The 22,500-nt window shown below is 38.7% G+C and overlaps 1 protein-coding gene across 1 annotated transcript in view; it reads right to left on the bottom strand.

Moving 5' to 3' along the window:
* Positions 1–22,500, bottom strand: part of LOC137644477 (glutamate receptor 1-like) — a 1,072,045-nt gene that overhangs the window by 214,690 nt on the left and 834,855 nt on the right. The window contains exon 9 of the mRNA XM_068377451.1: positions 18,760–18,867. Coding sequence (XP_068233552.1) covers positions 18,760–18,867 — 108 coding nt within the window. The remainder of the gene's footprint in view (positions 1–18,759; positions 18,868–22,500) is intronic.

Below are 22,500 nucleotides of genomic sequence, written 5' to 3'. Positions count from 1 at the left end.
GCAATGCGTGATTTTTTTTTTGTGTGTGTGTGTGTGTGGAAGATTCCTGTGCTATTTTAGAATTCCTCTTAAATATGTGAATTTGAGTAAGTCAGTTCATGATCAAAGCATCTGCGAAGTTAAAGTTAGTGGAATTCAATCAAAGGAATTTCCAGTGAACAGCGAATTACTCAAAGGGAATGTGTGGTCAAATATATTGTTTATCCTACTCATAGATTCTATAATGTGTAGAACAGTGGGAGATGGTGGAGAAGGACTAGACTGCATTGGTAATAGGAAATTATCTGACCTAGCATATGCTGATTACGCTGTCATTAGCAGAACTCCCCAGGATTTGCAATGCTTGCTCACCGGAATGAATGAAATATCACATGAGGTTGGGCTCGAGATAAATAGAAGAAAGACAGAGATTTGAGAACGGAATATGGAATGGAAGATGAAATATCACTGGAAGGAGAAAAGCATAATAAGATAGAATCATTCAAGTGTTTAGGAGCCTTGGACTCCAGTTTAGCTTCTTAAGAATTATAATTTTGTTCAAGACTGAAAAAAAACATATTAGATAGGAAACCAAATCGCCTGAAATTACATATAAAAATCAGACTATATTTCAGTTGAGTAAGATCGGTATTACTGTATGGACATAATTCATAGTAGGGCAATTAAACAATTTTCAACAGGTTCAGTAGATTTGAGAACATAGCTCTCAGAAGGATACCAGGGGTTAAATGGCAGGACAGGATTAGAAATTAAATCATAAGAGAGATTACTTCAGTGCCATATGTGGATGAGATGGTTTTGGCATGCTCTTTATATTCCCTAAGAGAGATTAGTCCACTAAACGTTTAACTGGGCTACATAAAGCACTAGAAAAGTTAGACGACTCAGGCCTACATAGATGCGGACTATGAAGCATGAAGTAAAGGGATATGATGAATGGAGAAGTATTGAAATAGAAGTTGAAAATAAAGAGGACTGACGATATTTAACAGAGCCCGTTGCGTCAACAGGCATAGGAGGAGATGATGATCAATAAGAAAATAACTAATGTGTAGGTTTAGAATTCACATACGAATTTTAATTGGATTTGTAGGAATGCTTCTAATGTTATTCTTGTAAGGTTCCTGGAGGTCATCATATCTCTTATTAATCCTGTCTTCACTTTTATCCAATCTTTAGAGGTATCAATTTTCATCCTCCTTTCATTGTTGAGAGAGATTGTCTGATGGGCCGTCTGCTATGGTATGAAACAAATAACTCATTACACTAATAACGTCACCGTAAGGAATGTGACGGGCCGATAGAGGGTTGTGAACTCAAAGGCAGGATGCAACAACTGAGTTATATTGTTATAGAACACTCTCCTTTATATACAAAACCTCAAGGCAACAGGACATAACAAGTTAACAAGACGGACAATGTTACAGAGGACACAGCAGACATGAATTTTCATGTTCGTTTAGTGCGAGGAAAGAGCGAAGATACAAGCATAATATATGCAAAAGGAATTATTTACAATAATGTGACACACGGTTGGTACATGGCTCCTCCCCCTAAAAATGACATACTGTACATGTTAAATAGGGCGCCCTGATCTGGAGAGGCGAACTGTAGGCGGGTCATCTGGCAGAAGATAAGCAGGTTTTAGACGATCAATGGAGACCCAGTCTTCTTTGCCCCAAATGTTTAGTAGGAATGCTTTCGGACTGCGTCGGATCACAAGGAAAGGGCCAATATAAGGGGGCGTTAGTGGTAGCTTGCTAGTTTCGTTGCGCAGGAAGACGTGCGTTGCAGAGTGCAAGTCCGTTGGTATGTGATGCTTCGCTGGGGGCTTGTAAGTCTGGCGGCACGGAGTAAATTTTCCCACGACGTGACATATGGGCTAGAGATCGTCGGAGGAGGTCGTAGAAGGAAAAAATTCGGCAGGGACGACCAACCGGTCGCCATACACCATTTCAGCTGCCGAGACGTCGAGGGCGTCTTTAGGAGTGGTCCTTAGTCCCAGGAGGACCCAGGGAAGCTGAGTAAACCAGTTGCAATCCTTGCAGCGGGACATCAAAGCTGCTTTGAGGGTGCGATGAAAACGTTCAACCATTCTATTGGCAGTGGGGTTGTAGGCCGTTGTCTGATGTAGGGTGATGCCCAGGAGATTCGCTAATGACGTCCACAATTGAGAGGTGAAAGTGGTTCCCCTGTCAGAAGTAATATGGTCAGGGATACCGAATCTTGAAATCCATCCAGAGAGTAAGGCAGATGTACATGAGGCGGACGTTGCAGTTTCCATGGGAATGGCTTCAGGCCAACGAGTGGAGCGGTCGATGACGGTAAACAGGTAACGATGTCCTTGTGATGTGGGTAGGGGGCCTACAACGTCGACGTGAATGTGTGCGAAACGACGCTGAGGTTGAGGAAAGGTACCCACTCCTGAATCCGTGTGTCGATGTACTTTGGAAGTTTGGCAAGAAGTACAGGCGCGGACCCAATCCTTAGCATCCTTAGAAATGCCGTGCCAAATGAACTTCGCCTTCAGCAGCTGTGCAGTAGAACGGCACGAGGGATGTGAAAGGCTGTGAATGAAATCGAACACCTGTCGGCGCATGGGAGCAGGAATCCAAGGTCGCGGTCTACCAGTACTGACGCCACAGAGGAGGGTGGTGTTGGAGTCTTCGAGGGGAAAGTCTTCCCAACGGAGGGACGTGCAGGGTGTCCTACAAGCTTGATACTCTGAATCCTGTCGTTGGGCTTCAGCCAGAGCGTTGTAATCCAATCCCAGTTGAACGGCAGCCAACGTGTTTCTTGACAGGGCATCGGCAACGGGATTCATTTTCCCAGGGACGTATTGGAGGGTGCAATTGTATTCAGCCATGGCAGAGAGATGTCGGCGTTGACGGGCGGACCAGGCGTCAGACTGTCGAGTGAAGGCGTGCACCAGAGGCATGTGGTCTGTGCGAATGACGAAGGGCGTACCTTCTACGAAGTGGCGAAAGTGACGGACAGCCAAGTGCACCGCCAGCAATTCTCGATCGAAGGTAGAGTAACCCGATTCTGCCTTGGACAGTTTTCTGCTGAAGAAGCCCAATGGGCGGGGCGAGCCTTTGACCACCTGCTCGAGTACTGCACCAATAGCGATGTCGCTGGCATCGGTGGAGAGAAGGAGAGGGGCATGTGGGATAGGAAAAGTGAGAGCCGCAGCAGTTGATAGGGCTTTCTTTGCATTGCACTTCAGGTCCTTTGGCTTGCCCTTGAGGGAGGCGTAGAGGGGAGCAATAGTGGCGGCAATGGCTGGCAGAAAACGGTGATAATAGATGATCATGCCCAAGAATTCCTGCAAAGCTTTGACGGTCGAGGGCGCGGGGAAGTTCTGAACGGCTGCTACCTTCTCAGGGAGGGGATGGACTCCTTCAGGAGTGATACGCTGCTCTAAGAACGACACTTCGTTGGCGCCAAAGGTACACTTGTCGTACCGGACTACAAGGCCGTTTTGTTGCAGGCGGTCGAGCACGATGCGCAGGTGACGGAGGTGTTCCTCTTTTGAGGAGGAGAACACAAGTATGTCGTCCACATAACATACACAGAAAGGGAGGTCCCCTAAGATGCCATCCATGAGACGTTGAAACGTTGCCCCAGCATTACGAAGGCCAAAACAGGAGTAATTGAATGTGTATGTACCAAACGGAGTGGTGATGGCGGTCTTGGGGATGTCTTCTGGGTTCATAGGCACCTGATAATACCCCTTTAGGAGGTCGAGCGTAGAGAAAACCTTCGCTTTGTTCAGGTAGGAGGTCACGTCGGCAATGTTTGGGAGGGGGTAGTGATCCGGTTCTGTTTTGGCTGTTCAGGCGCCTGTAATCCCCGCACGGACGGAGGGAGCCGTCTTTCTTCAGAACGATGTGTAAAGGTGACGACTATGGGCTGGAGGCCTTTTGGCAAAGGCCCATTTCCTCCATTTCGGCGAACGTCTGTTTGGCGGCTGCCAATCGTTCCGGTGCCAGACGTCTGAATTTTGCCAAGACTGGGAGTCCCGTCGTCTTGATATGGTGATAAATACCGTGCTTGGCAGGAACCGTGGGCATTTGGCAAAGTTCTGGACGGAAAACTTCCGGGTACGATGTGAGGAGGTGGGCATAGGCATCCGTGGTTGCGCTGATGTGGAGAGCGAGGTTAGAGGGGGCGGGTTGAAGAGGTGTCGACAAGTACGAGTCTACGTTGACCAATCGTCGGTGGGCGACATCGACCAGAAGGTGGAAATGAGAATCCAATTGAATTTACCGTTTCCGAACGATAATGTGAGGTTCTCGTAACCGAAGGTGGGTATCGCAGATCCGTTGGCAGCTACCAAGCGGACGTCGGCAGATGTAGACAGACTGCGTACCAACCGTGTGTCACACAATTGTACATAATTCCTTTTGCATATATTATGCTGGTATCTTCGCTCTCCCCTCGCACTAAACAAACATGAAAATTCATGTCTGCTGTTTCCTCTGTAACATTGTCTGTCTTGTTAACTTGTTATGTCCTGTTGCCTTGAGGTTTTGTATATAAAGGAGAGTGTTCTATAACAATATAACTCAGTTGATTGCATCCTGCCTTTGAGTTCACAACCCTCTATCGGCCCATCACATTGGTGCCCCGGAGTGACGGGCGATAGAGGGTTGTGAACTCAAAGGCAGGATGCAATCAACTGAGTTATATTGTTATAGAACACTCTCCTTCATATACAAACCCTCAAGGCAACAGGACATAACAAGTTAACAAGACAGACAATGTTACAGAGGAAACAGCAGACATGAATTTTCATGTTCGTTTAGTGCGAGGGAAGAGCGAAGATACAAGCATAATATATGCAAAAGGAATTATGTACAATTGTGTGACACACGGTTAGTACAGGAATGAGCTAATCCCATAAATAATTCATGTCTCTAATTAATAAATGAATAAAAAGGAATATGGAAATTAATTTACTCATCATAGACATAAATAAACTTGCGATAACGTGGGACATCCACTCTCAAGGCTATTTGTAATAATTAGACTTGGGAATGTTCATAATTATCCATCATTTCCATGCATTCTCTATATGTAATGCTCTCTTTTCCACCCAGAGCAATGTCTACTCATCAGGTGAGTGAAAGAATACTTAACTACTAGTGCGACATTCAGGCTTAATGTACTGGTGGAGAATATAGTCTTTATTTTCCAGAAAGTATGTCCTGAAACATAATGACTAACTGAATATATGAAGTAGAAAACATATGACACACACTTATATGATGAATCTGACTGTATGAGTGTCATGAATTTGAAGAATTCAAAGGATTTGTTTCTCTTGAAGCAAGTCAGGAAATGTTTACTGTATATCTCGGGTCTAATACCATAACTATCAAAGAATATTATAAAACATTCAGGTGACTTAGCTACATAAAAGCCTACCCATTGTCCCATGTTAATCGATGTCTGAAGACGTTTCCAACGTATTTGCAATGAAGGTGATAGCTGTCTTCCTGTATGATATCAAGTTTATAACTCCCACAAATATATCTACATAATTCACTAATTTCCCCCCATCTTCCCCTTTAGAGGCCTATCCTTCTCCCTAGTATCCATCAGTCCTAACTCCTCACATCAAAATTAATAATCCTGTCGGCATCAATGGCTGAAATACTTGTAGTTTCCCAAAAAAGCATGATAACATGGGAAGTTGTTACTACTGTATTAACATTTAGAATGATTTATATAGTGGCTAACCTCTTTACTGGTAGAGCTTCTTTTATATACTCATGTACGAAATTTAAATTAAAAATGGCTCTCCCACCCATAAAACTATTCAAGTATATAATATTCTCATGGTCTAAGGCAATTGACTTCGGAGGTTCATATTATACCTGCATAACTCTCTCCGGGAATGCTGCATCAATATTATACATGTATATGGTACTTCCGGTTAATGGTGATATTTATATTATTTATATTTGTAAGGTGGAAGAATATAGGATTTCTTGTATAATCTCCTGAACAATGGCTCATATCAACTAGTGCTAGTGTCATCTTTTCTGGAAGTATGAACGAAAGGGTTCATCTATCATTATTGACGATTCCTTAACCCCAACAATGTACGTCTTATAAAGAGACGTGCTGAATAAGTATTGTATAGGCTTTTATAGTAATGGCTGATTTAATGGATCCATTGTGTTATAATGAGTAGTGACACAATCTATCTATAACTTTGATTACTTTATTGTCAAGTAATTTTAAAGGTCCCTCCTTATTCATGTATGTAACCCAACTATCATTCGCCAACTCTTATCGAATTCTCAGAATGACAGAATCCATTAGACACATATCAATAGTTGCTATATCTAGTAATTGCGGGAAGTAATTGTTAATTCGAAAATGTTATGCTTGGGCTAAATCTCCCAACATTCCCCCTCCTTAAAAGTATCATTAGTGCACTATCCCTTAATCCTGTGCTCCTCACAAAAATCATCATAGAAATATCCAAACCCTGCTATATTGTCGAGTGATTCCGGCTTCACATTCATCACTATTTTCATATTATAAGATATATAATTGTACAAGGGCCATAATAACCCAATCATTTCCTTTTCCAGAAAGGCTGATACGGACTTGAATATTGTATTACTCAACTCATTTACTACTCCTTCATTTTATGCTGCTGTTGAATTGTTCTAGTGATACGAATGAATAATTCTAATGTTATAGACAATAAATCCCTCCATTCGCACAAAATTCTATATACATATCAGATAATACTGTATTAATTCTCACATTGCTGGTGTTTAAGTCTAACCTCTCTTCAGAATTAATTGAACTTTCAATTATTGTCTGCCTGTTAACATTTGTATATTATTCAGATATTCCTGCCATATACGAGGATACTGGAATTTCATTTTCACCGATTGATGTATTCGGTGTCATCCAAGCCATGATGTGAAGTAGAAAATGCTGATTAGCTGCGAAATGAGATTGAAAAAAGGATAGAACCGTATGATGTCCCACGTCTTAATGAATGCAGAAGGTTATACACATCATACTTATAAATTTCCGCCTTTAGTCTTGCGAATTACCTTCAGACTTCTCTGTGTTTGACTTCTTTCTCTTTCCTGAACATTTTAGAAGTATCATCCCTGCTGACTTCACTGCCTTAACTCCCAGCTCTTTTAGGGATTCCTTTAATGGTCTTTCTGTAGTGATCATATCGGTTAGTACCCCCCTACAAAATTCCTTAGCCGAAGGATTAAGAGCCTTGAATATAAACAATTATACCCTTCTAGTCACCCCTGATATAGCTGACTATACACTTCATTCACATCCTCAACTCGGATAAAATATTGAAATATCATCTAGCCCACCCCCTTTTCTTATAGGTCTAGAATGAAAAAGCATTTCAGAATCCCCTTTTGATAGTAGAACGAAAGTTGCCCTCGTGATCTTAAGCATATCTATTCCGGTATATTGCTAATAAGAAGGAAAAAAAAAATTCTGCAGTTTCCTACAATGATTAATTTTCATTTAACGCTAGGTATATGGGTATCTATCATTTTATTTACCTAACACTGATATGGAGGTTGTAATTCAGACTAGAGCTTTCAATGAATCTTATATTACTCCCATTTTGATCCGCAATAATAATAGATATTTTATCCAACACCTTTGTATTTAGAAGCTTATACAATGTGTCATATATACCTCTATTTCCACCGTTATCTGTATGGAAAGTCTAAAATATTAACAAGTCTGCCAACAAAGCAACTCAGTTGTTTCAAATCCGAGTAATTAAACATATAATCAACATCAGAATTTTCAGATGGCAATGTATAGCATGAACCCTCTCTTTTCTCGTTTTCCATCGATTATATATTCTGTATCATCTCTGAAGCACAGCAGATTGGATGTTTCACTGCTGCAAGTTTCATGAATTGCCTATACATCCTCCTTAGTAAATGAATCACCCTTAATATATTGTTTGGTTATTTTTCTTTCTGAGTGCCATCCTATTTGAATGTGGTGCTGCGCTTAATAAATGTTGAATACCTGTTACTAAAATAAATCTTTGGTTTCCTATATAAATCGTCATTTAAAGTCTTAATGAACTTCATATCACCGGCCATGACACTTATATTTGGCCTATATGTGTATGTATGTGCCATCATACTTTCAGCAGTAGATGTATTATTAGCAGGCTAGTACCGTATATGCAACTTAATACGAAACTGTGTATCATTTGACTTTATGGCGTAGAAATGAATTGGATGCATGATAGACACGAGGCCCACTTCATACTCATAATCATCACTCAAAATTATCGGTGAAACAATCCTATTAATGAATGTGATAGGTTTGTTATCAGGATATGCATCCAGACAACCTATATTGGTTGATATATCGTGTGCTCTCCACTGTGTTGATATTTATAACTATATATACTGTATACATACTACGAGGATGGTAATTGAAACTCTATTGTTTTATTCATATTATTTTATTTTTCAAATAAATAGATTGAAGAAATAAATAGAAATGGTAAGGCTTGTAAATAAATTGACAAATAGTGACATTCAACCTGTCCTCTGTCAGCCCCACAGGTATCTCTACTTTCTTCATCAGTCTTAAGAAAACTATTTACAATTTCTAATGTTGTTAATGGCCCCAGAAGATTAGATATAACCATAATCCCATCCAGTTCTTGATTAAAGGTGAATATTCTCGGCAAATAGTAGGCCAGCCACTTTGTATCAATCATTCTCCTTCTGTCAAGGCCTAGCGGGAATAGCACATATCGAACCTAATGAAATTCCCACCGATTCAGCTTATCCATCGAATTTGTTAATGTAATGTAGAACTGATGTAATCTCCGGTTTTTTTTTTTTTTTTTTTTTTTTTTTTTTTTTTTTTTCTGGCAATGTCTGTTCACATGATGTAAATCTAAGGAATACCGAACACTATTCCTCACATTTAGAGTATTTCTAATCGACTTTCCAATGACATACTGAGTTTTTAACGCTGCCATGACTTGATTATCCGCATACAATTCAAGCGGGGACGTGTTCAAGATGGCCGTACTCATCACACTCCTATCCCTTTGACATGCATAACACGCTCCAGATATTATATATCTCGTCCCTACTGCATCTGCATAGGGGTATGCATCCATCAAATCCCCAAAATTTCTAATCTTGTCCTGCCACTTAACTCATACTATCATTCTGAGGGCTTTGTTCTTAAAGAATACATTATTGTCTATCTTACTTGTTTAACCCTGGATAGGTACGGTGGGTCGTTTGCGACCCCGAGCGTCAAAAAAAAACAGGTTTTTCTCATGTGACTCACCCCTGTGACTGAATTTGTGGGTGATCGACCTGCAGGAGGTGTCTCCCCTACACGCTCTAGTAGTGTCCAGATGTGCATTGCTGTAGCTGTACTCCTTCCCCGATTTCTGAGACGCGTCGGGGTCGTTCGCGTCCGAGTTTACCCTTCTGAGGTAGTTTGCATAATTATCAAAGTTATTACGTATTATGAAATTGTCGTAGAATGGTGCAACTTGTATATGTTATCAGTTGTGGAAAGTCTTGGTGGATTGTTTGGCTACCATGTGCATGTTTTTTTTTTTAGTTAAAATGTTGTTCATCACCACGAGGACCATTTTACCGCGAGTGCCCCTTTTTCATTTTTTTTCATTTTTTTGCCAAGTCATTTTTCCGTAAGATATTGCCAAATAGTGTCGTAAAACTTTTGCTTGTTTAGTGTTGGAAAGTGTGTCTAGATGATCTGGCTACCCATGCATGACTTTGTTTTTGTCAGATACGACGTAGTTATTGGTATATTGGGTATTTAACTGCGGTTACCAATTTCTGTTTTTTTTCAATATTTGTAAAAATTACTACGTAGTAAGGAATTGCCGTATATTATTCATTTTTTTTTCATGTTTATGTGTTAGAAAGTGTGCCTTGATGGTTGGGCTAACACGTGCATGTCTTTTTTTTTATCTGAGATGTCGTATATTAGAATGTCGGGCATTTTACCGCGAGTGTCCCTTTTTAATTTTTTTTAATTTTTTTGCCAAGTCATTTTTCCGTAAGATATTGCGAAATAGTGTCGTAAAACTTTTGCCTTTTTAATGTTGGAAAGTGTGTCTAGATGATCTGGCTACCCATGCGTGATTTTGTTTTTGTCAGATACGACGTAGTTATTGGTATATTGGGTATTTAACTGCGGTTGCCAATTTCTGTTTTTTTTCAATATTTGTAAAAATTTACTACGTAGTAAGGAATTGCCGTATATTATTGATTTTTTTTTCATGTTTATGTGTTAGAAAGTGTGCCTTGATGGTTGGGCTAACACGTGCATGTCTTTTTTTTTTATCTGAGATGCCGTATATTAGAATGTTGGGCATTTTTCCGCGAGTGCCCCTTTTTATTTGTTTTGCATTTTTTTTCTTAGTCATGTTACCGTAAGGAATTGGCAAGTAGTGTCGCAAAACTTATATTTTTATAGTGTTGGAAAGTGTTTCTAGATGATCTGGCTACCCATGCCTATTTTTTTTTTTAGCCAGATATGGCGTATATATAAGTATGTGTTCGATTTTCCTGTGATTGCCATTTTTTCGTTTTTTCCCATTTCTTTCAAAATTACTACGTACTAAGGAACTATCACAGAGTAATATTTCATTTATATGTTTATTTGTCGGAAAATATGCCTTGATGGTTTGCCTAGCACGTGGCTGAAATTTTTTTTTTCTGAAATGCCGTATATTAGAATGGCCATTTTTCCACGAGTGCCCCTTTTTATTTGTTTTGCATTTTTTTGCTTAGTCATGTTACCGTAAGGAATTGGCAAGTAGTGTCGCAAAACTTATATTTTTATAGTGTTGGAAAGTGTTTCTAGATGATCTGGCTACCCATGCCTATCTTTTTTTTAGCCAGATATGGCGTATATATAGGTATGTGTTCGATTTTCCGGTGATTGCCATTTTTTCGTTTTTTCCCAATTCTTTCAAAATTACTACGTACTAAGGAACTATCACAGAGTAATGATTCCTCTAGATGTTTATTTGTCGGAAAATTTTGTTTACTTTTTTTTTGATTGAATATCATCAAATTTTTTTAGCTAAAATATTGTTTTACATTTTTTTTTCGATTTTTTTTCCCTTCAAAAAAAATTTTTGGGTCAGAATTTTAATTTTATAGTCATAAAATATCCAGCAACCCACCATACAATTTTTATGCATATCCAATAATAATTAGATTAGTAAATAACACCTTGAAATTGACATACCCTTCCTACATTTCAAGTGGCAGATTAGGGAGTCTGAGTCAGTGTGGTTGGCGGCCATTTTGTGGACATATCCGAAGCGTAAGCTGCCCTATCTATATATATTCTTGTTCCCTATAGAATTTGTGATATTTTGGTATATTTTTACCTGCATAAATATCATATTATATATTAAATATATGTATTTTTTTACGAAATTTCCAAGTACTCAAAAAATTACCTTTAGATATGGCCCCTGATATAAATGTAATTTACAAAATAATGAAGATTTTTTTACATATTTCTATTTTAGGATAACATATGTTTATTCCCTAAAAAAATTAGCCACTTCCTATTTCATTTGGGTACCCAAAAAAATTCATGAAATTTGGACAATTTTTTTTGGCCAAAAAAAGTTACCCTTTTTTTCTCATTTCAGATCTTCACCTCCATGGGTCTGACTTCATCCAAAATACATCAAGATGTGTCCTAAACATTCAAGAATCAATTCCTAAAAGGATTTGTGTATATATGTATAAACTTTTTTTTTATGAATTTTTATGTCAGGTCTTTTTTTTTTTCTACTTAATTTTTTAAAATATTTATAATAAATAGTTTTTTTGCAGATGAGTAGTATTTATCTTTACAGTTGTTTTAAGCATTCATTGAAGTTTTTTTTGGCAAAAGAAAAAAGGAGGTTACTGCAAAAACTGATTTTTCAAGAATTTTTTTTGGCGTCGGGGTCGTTCGCGTCCGAGTATACCCTTAAAGGGGTGTCCGAGGACCGTACCTATCCAGGGTTAAGGTAGTTTGTAGCGCTACGGCCAAGCGTCCCAATTTGCTTATTATCGCTCCGACTGTTATCTTGTATAGAATAAAAACGTTTGGAAATGGTCTACGGATCTTAAATTTGTTGTGTAAGGGGGGGGTCCGGGGGGGCGCAGCCCCCCTGGGTAAGGACACGGCTCTTAGCATAGGTTAGGTGGGTTTTTTAAGTGGGCTTCTCCCGTCGTACTCGTAGGTAAAGAAACTGTTGTGTAAGGGGGGGGGGGGGGGGGGGTTCAGAATATTCCCGTTTTCTACGGGATCTGGCCGTCACCCTAAAAAGGCTCCCTTGTTTACTTTACCTGTTCAATGATCCTATTCTACAATTGAGAGAGAGAGAGAGAGAGAGAGAGAGAGAGAGAGAGAGAGAGAGAGAGAGAGAGAGAGTACACACTCAACACAGATTTGCCTTGCATTAACAAAATATTCTGAAACTGATAGCGATATTTTTCCAGGCTATTGTACACAGCCATTGACCTTTCCTTATGAATGGCATCCCATTTAAAAATTGTTGGTTTCTTAAAGCCTATAATAAAGACCATAATGGGATCGAACCATGGCCCCTTTGAATGAAAGCCATGGATGTTACAAACAATGCCACGAGAGGCTCTAAAAGAAGTTGGAACCTGAGTGCTAACTCTTTTATCAGCAAGTTTTCCCCGACTTCCCGACCTACCAGGTGACAATTGTTTGCTTTTTATTCGAATTACACTTAATGAATAAATATGAATGAAAATCAACACAATATCATGCTCGAATAGAAATATATTTCTATCTCATACCCTAATTCCTTCAAATGAAAAGCTAGTTTGCTACCAACTATTCCATCAGAGGATCTAAAAGAAGTCGGAACCTAAGTACTAAGTGGACTTATTAGAGACTGATATCTCACCAGGTAAATCCAAAAATGCAGCTAGAAATTAGGTTCCTACTTCTTTCAGAGCAGGTCTGTGCAACTTGTGGCCCTAGGACGCATGCGACCGTCAAAATTTTTCAGTGTCACCATTCCCTCCAAAAATGAGTATCGTATAGTGTGGCCCATGGAGTCAACTGGCAAGCAAAAAATTTACTAAACCTTAATTACCTACATTCTTAAAATATCGTTTCGTCAATAGAGAGAGAGAGAGAGAGAGAGAGAGAGAGAGAGAGAGAGAGAGAGAGAGAGAGAGAGAGAGAGAGAGAGGTGCTGTAGCCTTCACCCATAGAGAGTTATACTTGTGTTAGCTAGGTTTGGACTGGATTACAGGAATTTAGTTTGCATTACCCCAGATAGGGCTCCTGCGATTACATAACAAGAGAATGTTATTGTAGTATTATTAAAGGGTAGAATGGAGTCTCCAAATAATAACTCGTCTTCAGTTACTGTCCTGCACTGTACTGCACGAGCAAGCTCTGTGCGCAAAGAAAATAATCAATGTTCTTGTGAAAGCAGTCAACTTCATTAGGTTATAACTTTCGAATTATCGCCAGTGTAAAGAGTTAATGCTAAATACTGAAGCAGAATACTATTATCTGAAGCATTTTATGTAAAGTCAAGTGGCCAAGTAAGGAAGGAATGCTGAAAAGAGTGCATAAATGATGCTCTCCCTAGACATGAAATGTAACTATATCCCTGATATGAATGATAATGAAAGTGTGACTTAAGATTTTTGCTAGATATAACAATCCATCTCAGTCCCCTGAATGTTTTGCGTTAAAGGGAAGATGAACTCATTAATGACCTGTTCTCCCTGATCAATGGGCAGCAGACGAAATTGTGGTTGTGGGAGTCACCAATGAAAAATCAAAACACAGCCACTTACTAACATTAAACATTCATATAACAAGTGATGAGTAGTGTCTGAAATATGACAGGTTGTCAGCTCTACAAAAAGAAAAAAAAAATAAATCGAATCCCATGACCTTTAGAAAATCGTTAGCTATTGGACTGTATTCTTCCGGAATTCATGTGGATGTGAAAATTATTCCAGAAAATATGGAAATGGAAATAATTGAACTTTAATTTGATAATGAGACAAGAAATATGTATGATGGTAGCTCCATATATCAGTTCTACAAACAAGATTTTTCAAATCTTTAATATTTCCAAACTAGCTGGTCATGCAAGCAAGATGATAGTAGTGTTTGGTTGCATGTTTACATGTGAACAACTTTTTTCATAAATGAGCCGTGCCAAGAATACATTTCGGTCTTCACTAACTGATGGACACTCTGAAAGCACCTCATTTGCTGCCACACTAGCCTGATATTGACCCATTGGTCCAACAAATGCAAAGGCAGCAATCCCAATAGATTAAGTTTTCAATTGGTTACATAAAAGTTAGGATATTCCTATCAATTCAAGTAAACACTTATTTTAGCAAGCATATGCCAGCTATATCTAAGTATAGATGCACTCTGAGAAGTATCCATATATTATTCAAATGGGTAACTGGGTGAGAAAACAAGAGTATTTTGTTTAGTTTGGGGATTTTAGGAATCTTAGTTCCTGAGATATTTCGCTTGACATAGGGCGAAGGAGATTTCTTATTTTATTTTATTTTGCAATATTACTTTCACGTGTCCTGTAAAGCCATTTGTTACAACAGAATGTTTGCTTCTAGTTGAAAATGCAAAACTAATTCTGTTGGTGATTTTTCTATTGAAATCCCTATATGCAGTTCTCCGTAACATGAGATTCTTGACCAGTGGTTCTTCTTTTGAAAAAGTTGCACACCTCAGTTTCAGGGCTTCTGGTGCCATGGTTGGTGGCGAACTTGCCTTTCACTTGAAGGGATTAGGGTTCGAATTCAATAAGAGATAGAAATTTATTCTTGATTGAGCAGGATATTGTGTTGATTTTCATCCACATACACATACACACACACACGTATATACATATATATATATATATATATATATATATATATATATATATATATATATATATATATATATATGTATGTATATATATATATATATATATATATATATATATATATATATATATATATATATATATATATATATATATATATATATATATACATGAGTATTATAGACTGCCATGTGAATATTATAGTTTTTTATGCTCCAACAAATGATTCCCCTGAAGAAAGGAAAGAATAATACTATGAAGAACTGCACAGTGTAACAAATAAGATCCATGAGAGACATATTGAAAATGTGATTGAAGACTTCAATGTAAAACTTGGAGGAAATTATCAAGGGGTAGAGAATGTGATGGGTGTCAAGGTTCTTGGCATAGTTTCAAAGGAAAATGGAGCACATTTTAAAGGTTTCTGTTCAGCAAACAGTCTTGTCATTAGAGGTACTGTTTCTCAACACAAGAACATCCACAAGTATACACGAATTTCAGCATATGCCAATTACAAAAATCAGATAGATCACATTGCCATAAATAAAGAGAGAATGACGACGCTAAGAAATGTAAGAAGCTATAGAGGTACAGATATTTGTAGTGATAAACTGCTCCTCAATGCCACACTGAAATTAAAACTGAAAGAACCTAACAGAAAGATGGATAGAATGCCTAGGTTAGATACAACTAACCTTTTAGAAGACGAGCACAGAGAATTACTTACAATTGAGTGTAAGAATCGATTTGCAGTCTAGATACTTTAAAAGACGAAGAACAAACATGGTGTGATATTAAGAACATATATCAGTCAGTTGATCGTGAAGTTTAGGGACACACAGTTACAAGGAAAAGGCCATGGATATCAAATGATACTTGGGATACAATAAAAAGGAGACAGGAGAGAATGGATTTTTTGAAAGCTTTCGAGGAAGTAATAGAAATTTCAAGGTAGAGCACGCTAAGTATTCCAGTATTGACAATGAGGTCAAAAGAAAAGCCCGGAATGACTGGAGAGAATATTTAGATAAAGCTTATGAGGCCGACAAAGCTAAGAATTCAGGAAGTGGTTATTGTGAAAAAATCGCTCATAAAATTATTGATGAAATCTCGACTGAAGCAAAGAAAAGGAGGCATAGAACCATCAAAAAGAGAGATTTCTCTGTTATAGCAACATAATATGAAGAAAGAAAACTTTGGAAGGAACACTTCAGTGAGGTTATGAATAGGACACATGAAGGCAATAATTTAATTGATATACCTGAAGCTGAGGAAGACCTTGATGAGCCCATGAATGAATTAAGTTTGATTGAAGTTGAAGCTAACCTAAAAAAATAAAGAGACGGAAAACCCCGGGACACGACGGAATTACTGCCGAGATGGTACTGGCCCAAAATGAAGTGACTCCGAGACTACTCAATAGATTATTTTGTAGAATGTGGTATGAAGAGGCAAAACCTGATAAATGGAGTTAGGAGTGTTGGTAAAAAAAAAAAAAAGTAGACCTGAGTGATTGCTGAGACATGAACAAGCAGGATTTAGGAAAGGTAGAAGTTGTACTGACCAAATTTTCATTTTCAGAGATGTTGTACAGCAATGCGTAGTATATAGAAATCACCTTTTGGTGGCATTTGTGGTCTATGAAAAGGCCATTGATATTGTGCATCCACCAATTTTGTGGAGATTCCTGCGTTATTATGGAATTCCTCTTAAATATGTAAATTTAATAAAGCCTGTTCATGATCATAACAAGTGTAAAGTTAATGTTAATGGAGTCCTATCAGTTGATTTTCCAGTGAAAAGCGGAGTACTCACAGGGAATTTGTTATCATTTATGTTGTTTATCCTCCTTATGGATTTTGTAATGCATGGAGCAGTCAGAGATGGTGGAGAAGTATTGGACTGGATTGGTGAGAGGAATTCAAAATAACTAGCATATGCTGAGGATGCTTTCCTAGTTAGCAGAACATCACAGGATTTGCTATGCTTGCTTAACAGAATGCATGACATATCACACGAGGTTAGGCTGGAGATAAATAGAAGAAAGATGTTGGGAACGCAGTATGCAGATGAAGAAGAAATATCATAGGAAGGTGAAAGGATTGATGGGGTAGAATCTTTTGAGTAGTTATGAACTATGATCTCTAATACTGGGTCTTCAGAATTGGAGTTTAGTAACAGATTGAAAAAAGCAAATCAGACAATGGCTAGGTTGTGTAAAATTTGGAAATCAAACAGCCAGAAATTACATATAAAAATCAGACTATATATCAGTTTAGTGAAATCAGAGTTACTTTATGGACATGAGTTATTGTATGACAATGAAAGTCTCTAATAATTTTATTAGATTTGAGAACAAAGCCCTTAGAAGGATATTGGGATTTAAATGGAAGCACAGGATTAGAAATGAAACTATAAGAAAGATTACTCAAGTACCATATATGGACGAAATCATGATGAGGGGTAGACGGAGATGGTTTGCGCACGCTCTTCACACTCCCCAAGAAAGATTAGTTCACCAAACGTTCAGCTGGGCTCTACAAGGCACTAGAACAATTGGAAGACCCAGGCCTACATAGCTGATAACGATGAAGTGCAAAGTGGATGATGATGAATGGAGAAGTATTGAATTAAAAGCTCATGAAAGATACGAATGACGAAATCTAACGGAGGCCCTTTGCGTCAATAGGCGTAGGAGATGATGATGATGATGATGATGATGATTATATATATATATATATATATATATAGTAATAGCCCGGTTCTCGGCCATAATTCATTCAGGAATATTGGTCAAAAATTTATTTATTCGAAAACGGAAAAAATCTTTCACATTAACTCGTTCCCAAGCACCAGACAAATGTTCACATTATAAAACTAAATATTGTACTAATATGTTTTAACGTGTATACAAACTATTAAAACTAAATGCTAAAAATAATAACATAATGAATTACATTGTAACCCTTTTTGTAACATCTACTTACCTTTGCAAATGTGATGTGATGGCATACGGGAATGGAGGTGAAGGGATACTGCTTTGAAGGGGAGTCACCTTCGATGAAAGCAGTGGGTAACATTCCTTCAGGAGTTTTTGTGCTCTCTCTCTCTCTCTCTCTCTCTCTCTCTCTCTCTCTCTCTCTCTCTCTCTCTCTCTCTCTCTCTCTGTCTGTCTCTCTCTCTCTCTCTCTCTCTCTCTCTCTCTCTCTCTCTCTCTCTCTCTCTCTCTCTCTGTATATATATATATATATATATATATATATATATATATATATATATATATATATATATATATATATATATATATATATATATATATATATATATATCCTATCGTTTTGGATAATTTTTACCTTTTTTCTGATTCCCCGTTCTTCCTTTCTATTGCTTCTCTCCTGGTGTCCATCAGTTTTCTCCGGATTTGAAAATGACCTCTATTTTACCTTTCTCCGAAATTTGTCACTACGACTGTGGAGGCAGTCTTTGAGATCGAAATGCATCTCAAGTATTTTGTGATTCTTTTCATTCACTTTTGATAATGGATTAAAATTGGTATGAGTCCCTTATGTGAAAGAAATTCATATCTGTTATTTTGCTAGCAGTTTTAAACATCACAACTTGAAGCTATAACCACTTTTTTAATACCAATGTTATTTTTTTGCATTTGCTCTTGTATGTAATTTTGCAACAGATTCACACTTTTATTTGTCAAACACCGTAAACAAATTCTAAGCAGAGATTATCAGAATTACAAATTTATGATGGAAAAAGAAAAAGTGAAGCATAATATTTGGATGGCAAACACTTACAGTTTTAGAGTCACTGTTATACGTCATTTCTATGACATCCAGAGTGTAGTTTTTCCTTTTACCTTTGTCATTAAAGCTTATACTGCCCGTCAATCCTTCAATTTCGATCTGAAATAATTGAAACTCCCAATGAAACAGATATTTAGATATACAGAGTATTATATCAATTATTATATCGATAGAAAATTGCTATAAAATTACAAAGATTTCACTTATATAACTAGTCCACTCTGCTAATTCATATGATTAAACAGAAGAACGTGCCTAAAATCCTGTTATAGACATATCAGTAAAGACTAGATAGTTATTTACACTTGGAAAGGAATCCAATAAAAGGAATTTGGGTTTATATGCAACAGAGCATGCCAAAGAAAATTCAGTTTCAAAGAAATGTGTTAAAAATTGAATGAAACCTAAAAAACAACACGAGCTTATTTCTTTAAATACCAATAGTATGTACTCCATGTCCGGGAGTTTCTACGCAGTTCAGTGCCCAAACACTTATTTAGTATATAGTTGCAGATTTATCTATTTTTTTTTTTATTCTATGCATAACAATTCTTCCGGATGAATACAGTCGACGTTCATCGTCTCACTGATCGCCTAAGAAACAGTCTTACCCCACTCTGACACTTGCACGAATTTGTGGCACGCATTGTCACGAATCGAGTCGTGCCAATGCACAAACTAGTCATAAACTGGCGTGAAGTGTTCGTAAACCCGTCGTGACATCGTGGCATGTCGTGACGACAATTTTGAAATGTTAAAAATTTTGGTCACGACAAAATTTCGTGACCGGGTCGTGAACTATGTGCAAACTGTTCGTGAACTCGTCGTGAACTCGTCGGGACGATGTGGGAGGATGCGAGCCAGTACGTGGCAATGCGTGCCATGCCACGACTGTCACGAACTACTACAAATAGTTTACAAACAGCTCACGTCGAGTTCACGAGTAGTTGACGACATGTTCACGAATATGTGCACGTCACAGCGTGGCTGTGCCTTCCCACTGACATGGTCACGCGTATTTCATGCATTGATGGCACGAGCAGTTCACGACTAGTTTACGCAATTCACGAACAGTTTGTGTATGTCCCGAGCAGTTCACGAACAGTTCACGAACAGTTCACGAACAGTTCACGAGCAGTTCGCGACTGCTGCACGACAGTGGCCCTCGTGTTGGTGTAGGGGTATATATATATATATATATATATATATATATATATATATATATATATATATATATATATATATATATATATATATATATATATATATATATATATATATAAAGAGAGAGAGAGAGAGAGAGAGAGAGAGAGAGAGAGAGACGAGAGAGAGAGAGAGAGAGAGAGAGAGACGAGAGAGAGAGAGAGAGAGAGAGAGCTTCCAGGACACTGTTCGCCTTTCCAGAGCTCACCAGCGTAGAGACAACATGCCTAAGATCAAGCTGACAAAAGGAAGAGAGAGAAGGACAGAAGCCAACAGGCTAGAGGCAGAGACCACTGATAGAGATAATTCTCCTCACTCATCAATATTAAGTCTCGATATCGTGATCCTGGAGACACAGCAGGATCCAATCAAAAGCCAGAGACAGCCATCCAGTGAGGACGAGAGAAAGCAGAAGAAGCGGGTCCGGGTGTCCAAGAAAGAAATCCCTGACTACCGCTGGACAGAAGAGGCGGAGTTTAGGTTGGCTGACCTTGTGAAGGAGAACCACCTGCTGTACGACAGGAAGCACAAGGAGTGGCTCAACATGGCAGCCAAGAACAGCCGATGGGACCGACTTGGAGAGCAGCTGGAGCCTCCTGCCACTAGTGCCCAATGCAAGAGGCATTACGAGAACTTGAGAACCAGGGTGGGGAAGATTATGAAAAAGGAGAAGAAGAGTGGAGCTAGCCAGCCCCAAAGGAGTGCCCGTGACGACCAGATCATGGAGACCTGGTGTTTCCTGATACAACACATCGTCCAGGGAGAGACAGTACCCAGTGAGCTTTTTACTGTTCCAGAGTCAGGTGCAGAGATGGTCAGCGACGGAGACGATGAAGTGAGGTGCACAGGTTTCCACAGCCAAGCATCTACTAGCACCGGGAAGGGCAAGGGCAAGGGGAAGTCGCCCAGCCCACCAACAACACACACAGACACTACAACCGCCGACACCTGGGTGAACCACAAGGACCTCAGTAATGTAGTGCAAGATGTGAGAATCCTAATATCTACATGTAGATTGTATTCTAGTTTCATCCATTGCTTTTGACATGGAATGTGCAATATATTGCATTGAAATGCTGTACTAAATTGTTAAAATGTTTGTATGTTTCAGATCCTCTCCAAAGCAGAATCCTTGACGCCCAGCCACACGTACTCTGGCCAGCACAAGATCGTACATGATTTTACCTGCCTGCTGGAAGGCCACATGCATGCCATCCTGGAGGACTATTGGAATGAATTCCACATAGACTGCCTCAACCTTGTACACCACTACAGGCAGTGGCGTCAGCTCTTTCAGCAGCCACTCAACACCCACTCATGACCTGGCCAGGCCCACAGCAGCATCAACCTTGGCAGCCTCCTCACCAGCAGCAGTTCTGGCATCCACCTCGACCACCAATTTTGCAGGCATCGCCAGAGCAGCAGCAGCATCGTCCAGCCAGTCAGCCATCACCTCTAACCTGGATACCGCCCCAGTCACCACAGTCTTCAGGCCAGTCCTCCTGGCACTGTACCACAGAGTGGCAACCAGGGATGCCACCTGCACCATCAGACACCCTTGTCCAGGCTCCTTCACCAACAGCTTCAGTATCGTCAGACACCCTTTTCCATGCTTGATATGTGCGAAAGAAAAACTCCCTAGAAAGGGAGACAGCAAGTCTGCTAAGCATTATGATATATCATATATAAATGACCCTTGGCCTGGGATAATTAGGCGCAAGGGAACACCGTCCTTGATAGTTTTTGGGAGCCCGTAAAAATATGGCAGTAAAGGGTCATCACTTTGAGCTTTTCTAAGACCTCGATGTCTTTTTTATTATTTCCGATTTTTCTTACGGATTTGAAAAATTATGGAGCAATAGAGTTACGGGGGTCTTTTGTTAGCTTTGCATATGTAGTGACACCGTTTAAGAGCTGTTGAACTTTGTTGACATACGTCTCTTTATAAAGAATAACTATTTTGCCGTCTCTATCCGATTTTGTGATGATGATATCATCGGTTTTGTGTAATGAAAAAATTGCATTATGAGACCTTCTAGGAAGCGGATTTTTACTGTTATTTTGTTCTAATGCATTTAATAAGATTCCTTTTAGACAAATTTCATCTTTTTCAAAATTATTTTTAGAGAAATGTTTATCAAAGGCCACCACATAATCAAAATGACTTTCCCATTCGGATTTCATAGCAAAAGAGATACCTACAGTAGATCCAGAGCTGTTTGCTCATTAACCGTGAGTGGACGGTTCGATTAATTCAAAACGTTAATTTCTAATCCCATATTATTCCATGTACTATTTCGTATGAGTCTTTCTAATTTATTATTTAATCTCTCGGAGTGAGTCTCATTACTATCAATAGCAGCAGTCTTTACATATGAAGAAAGACCTCTGTACAAAACAACATCTAAGCACAGCAAACGAAGAGATATCCGTAAGAAAAATAAAAAATAATAAAAAAGATATCGAGGTCTTAGAAAAGTTCAAAGTTATGAACCATTCATTGCCATATTTTTACGGGCTCCCAAAAGC

Source organism: Palaemon carinicauda, chromosome 7 (assembly GCF_036898095.1).
Source record: "Palaemon carinicauda isolate YSFRI2023 chromosome 7, ASM3689809v2, whole genome shotgun sequence".
Lineage (NCBI taxonomy): Eukaryota > Metazoa > Arthropoda > Malacostraca > Decapoda > Palaemonidae > Palaemon > Palaemon carinicauda.
This window is presented reverse-complemented; position numbering and strand designations above follow the sequence as displayed.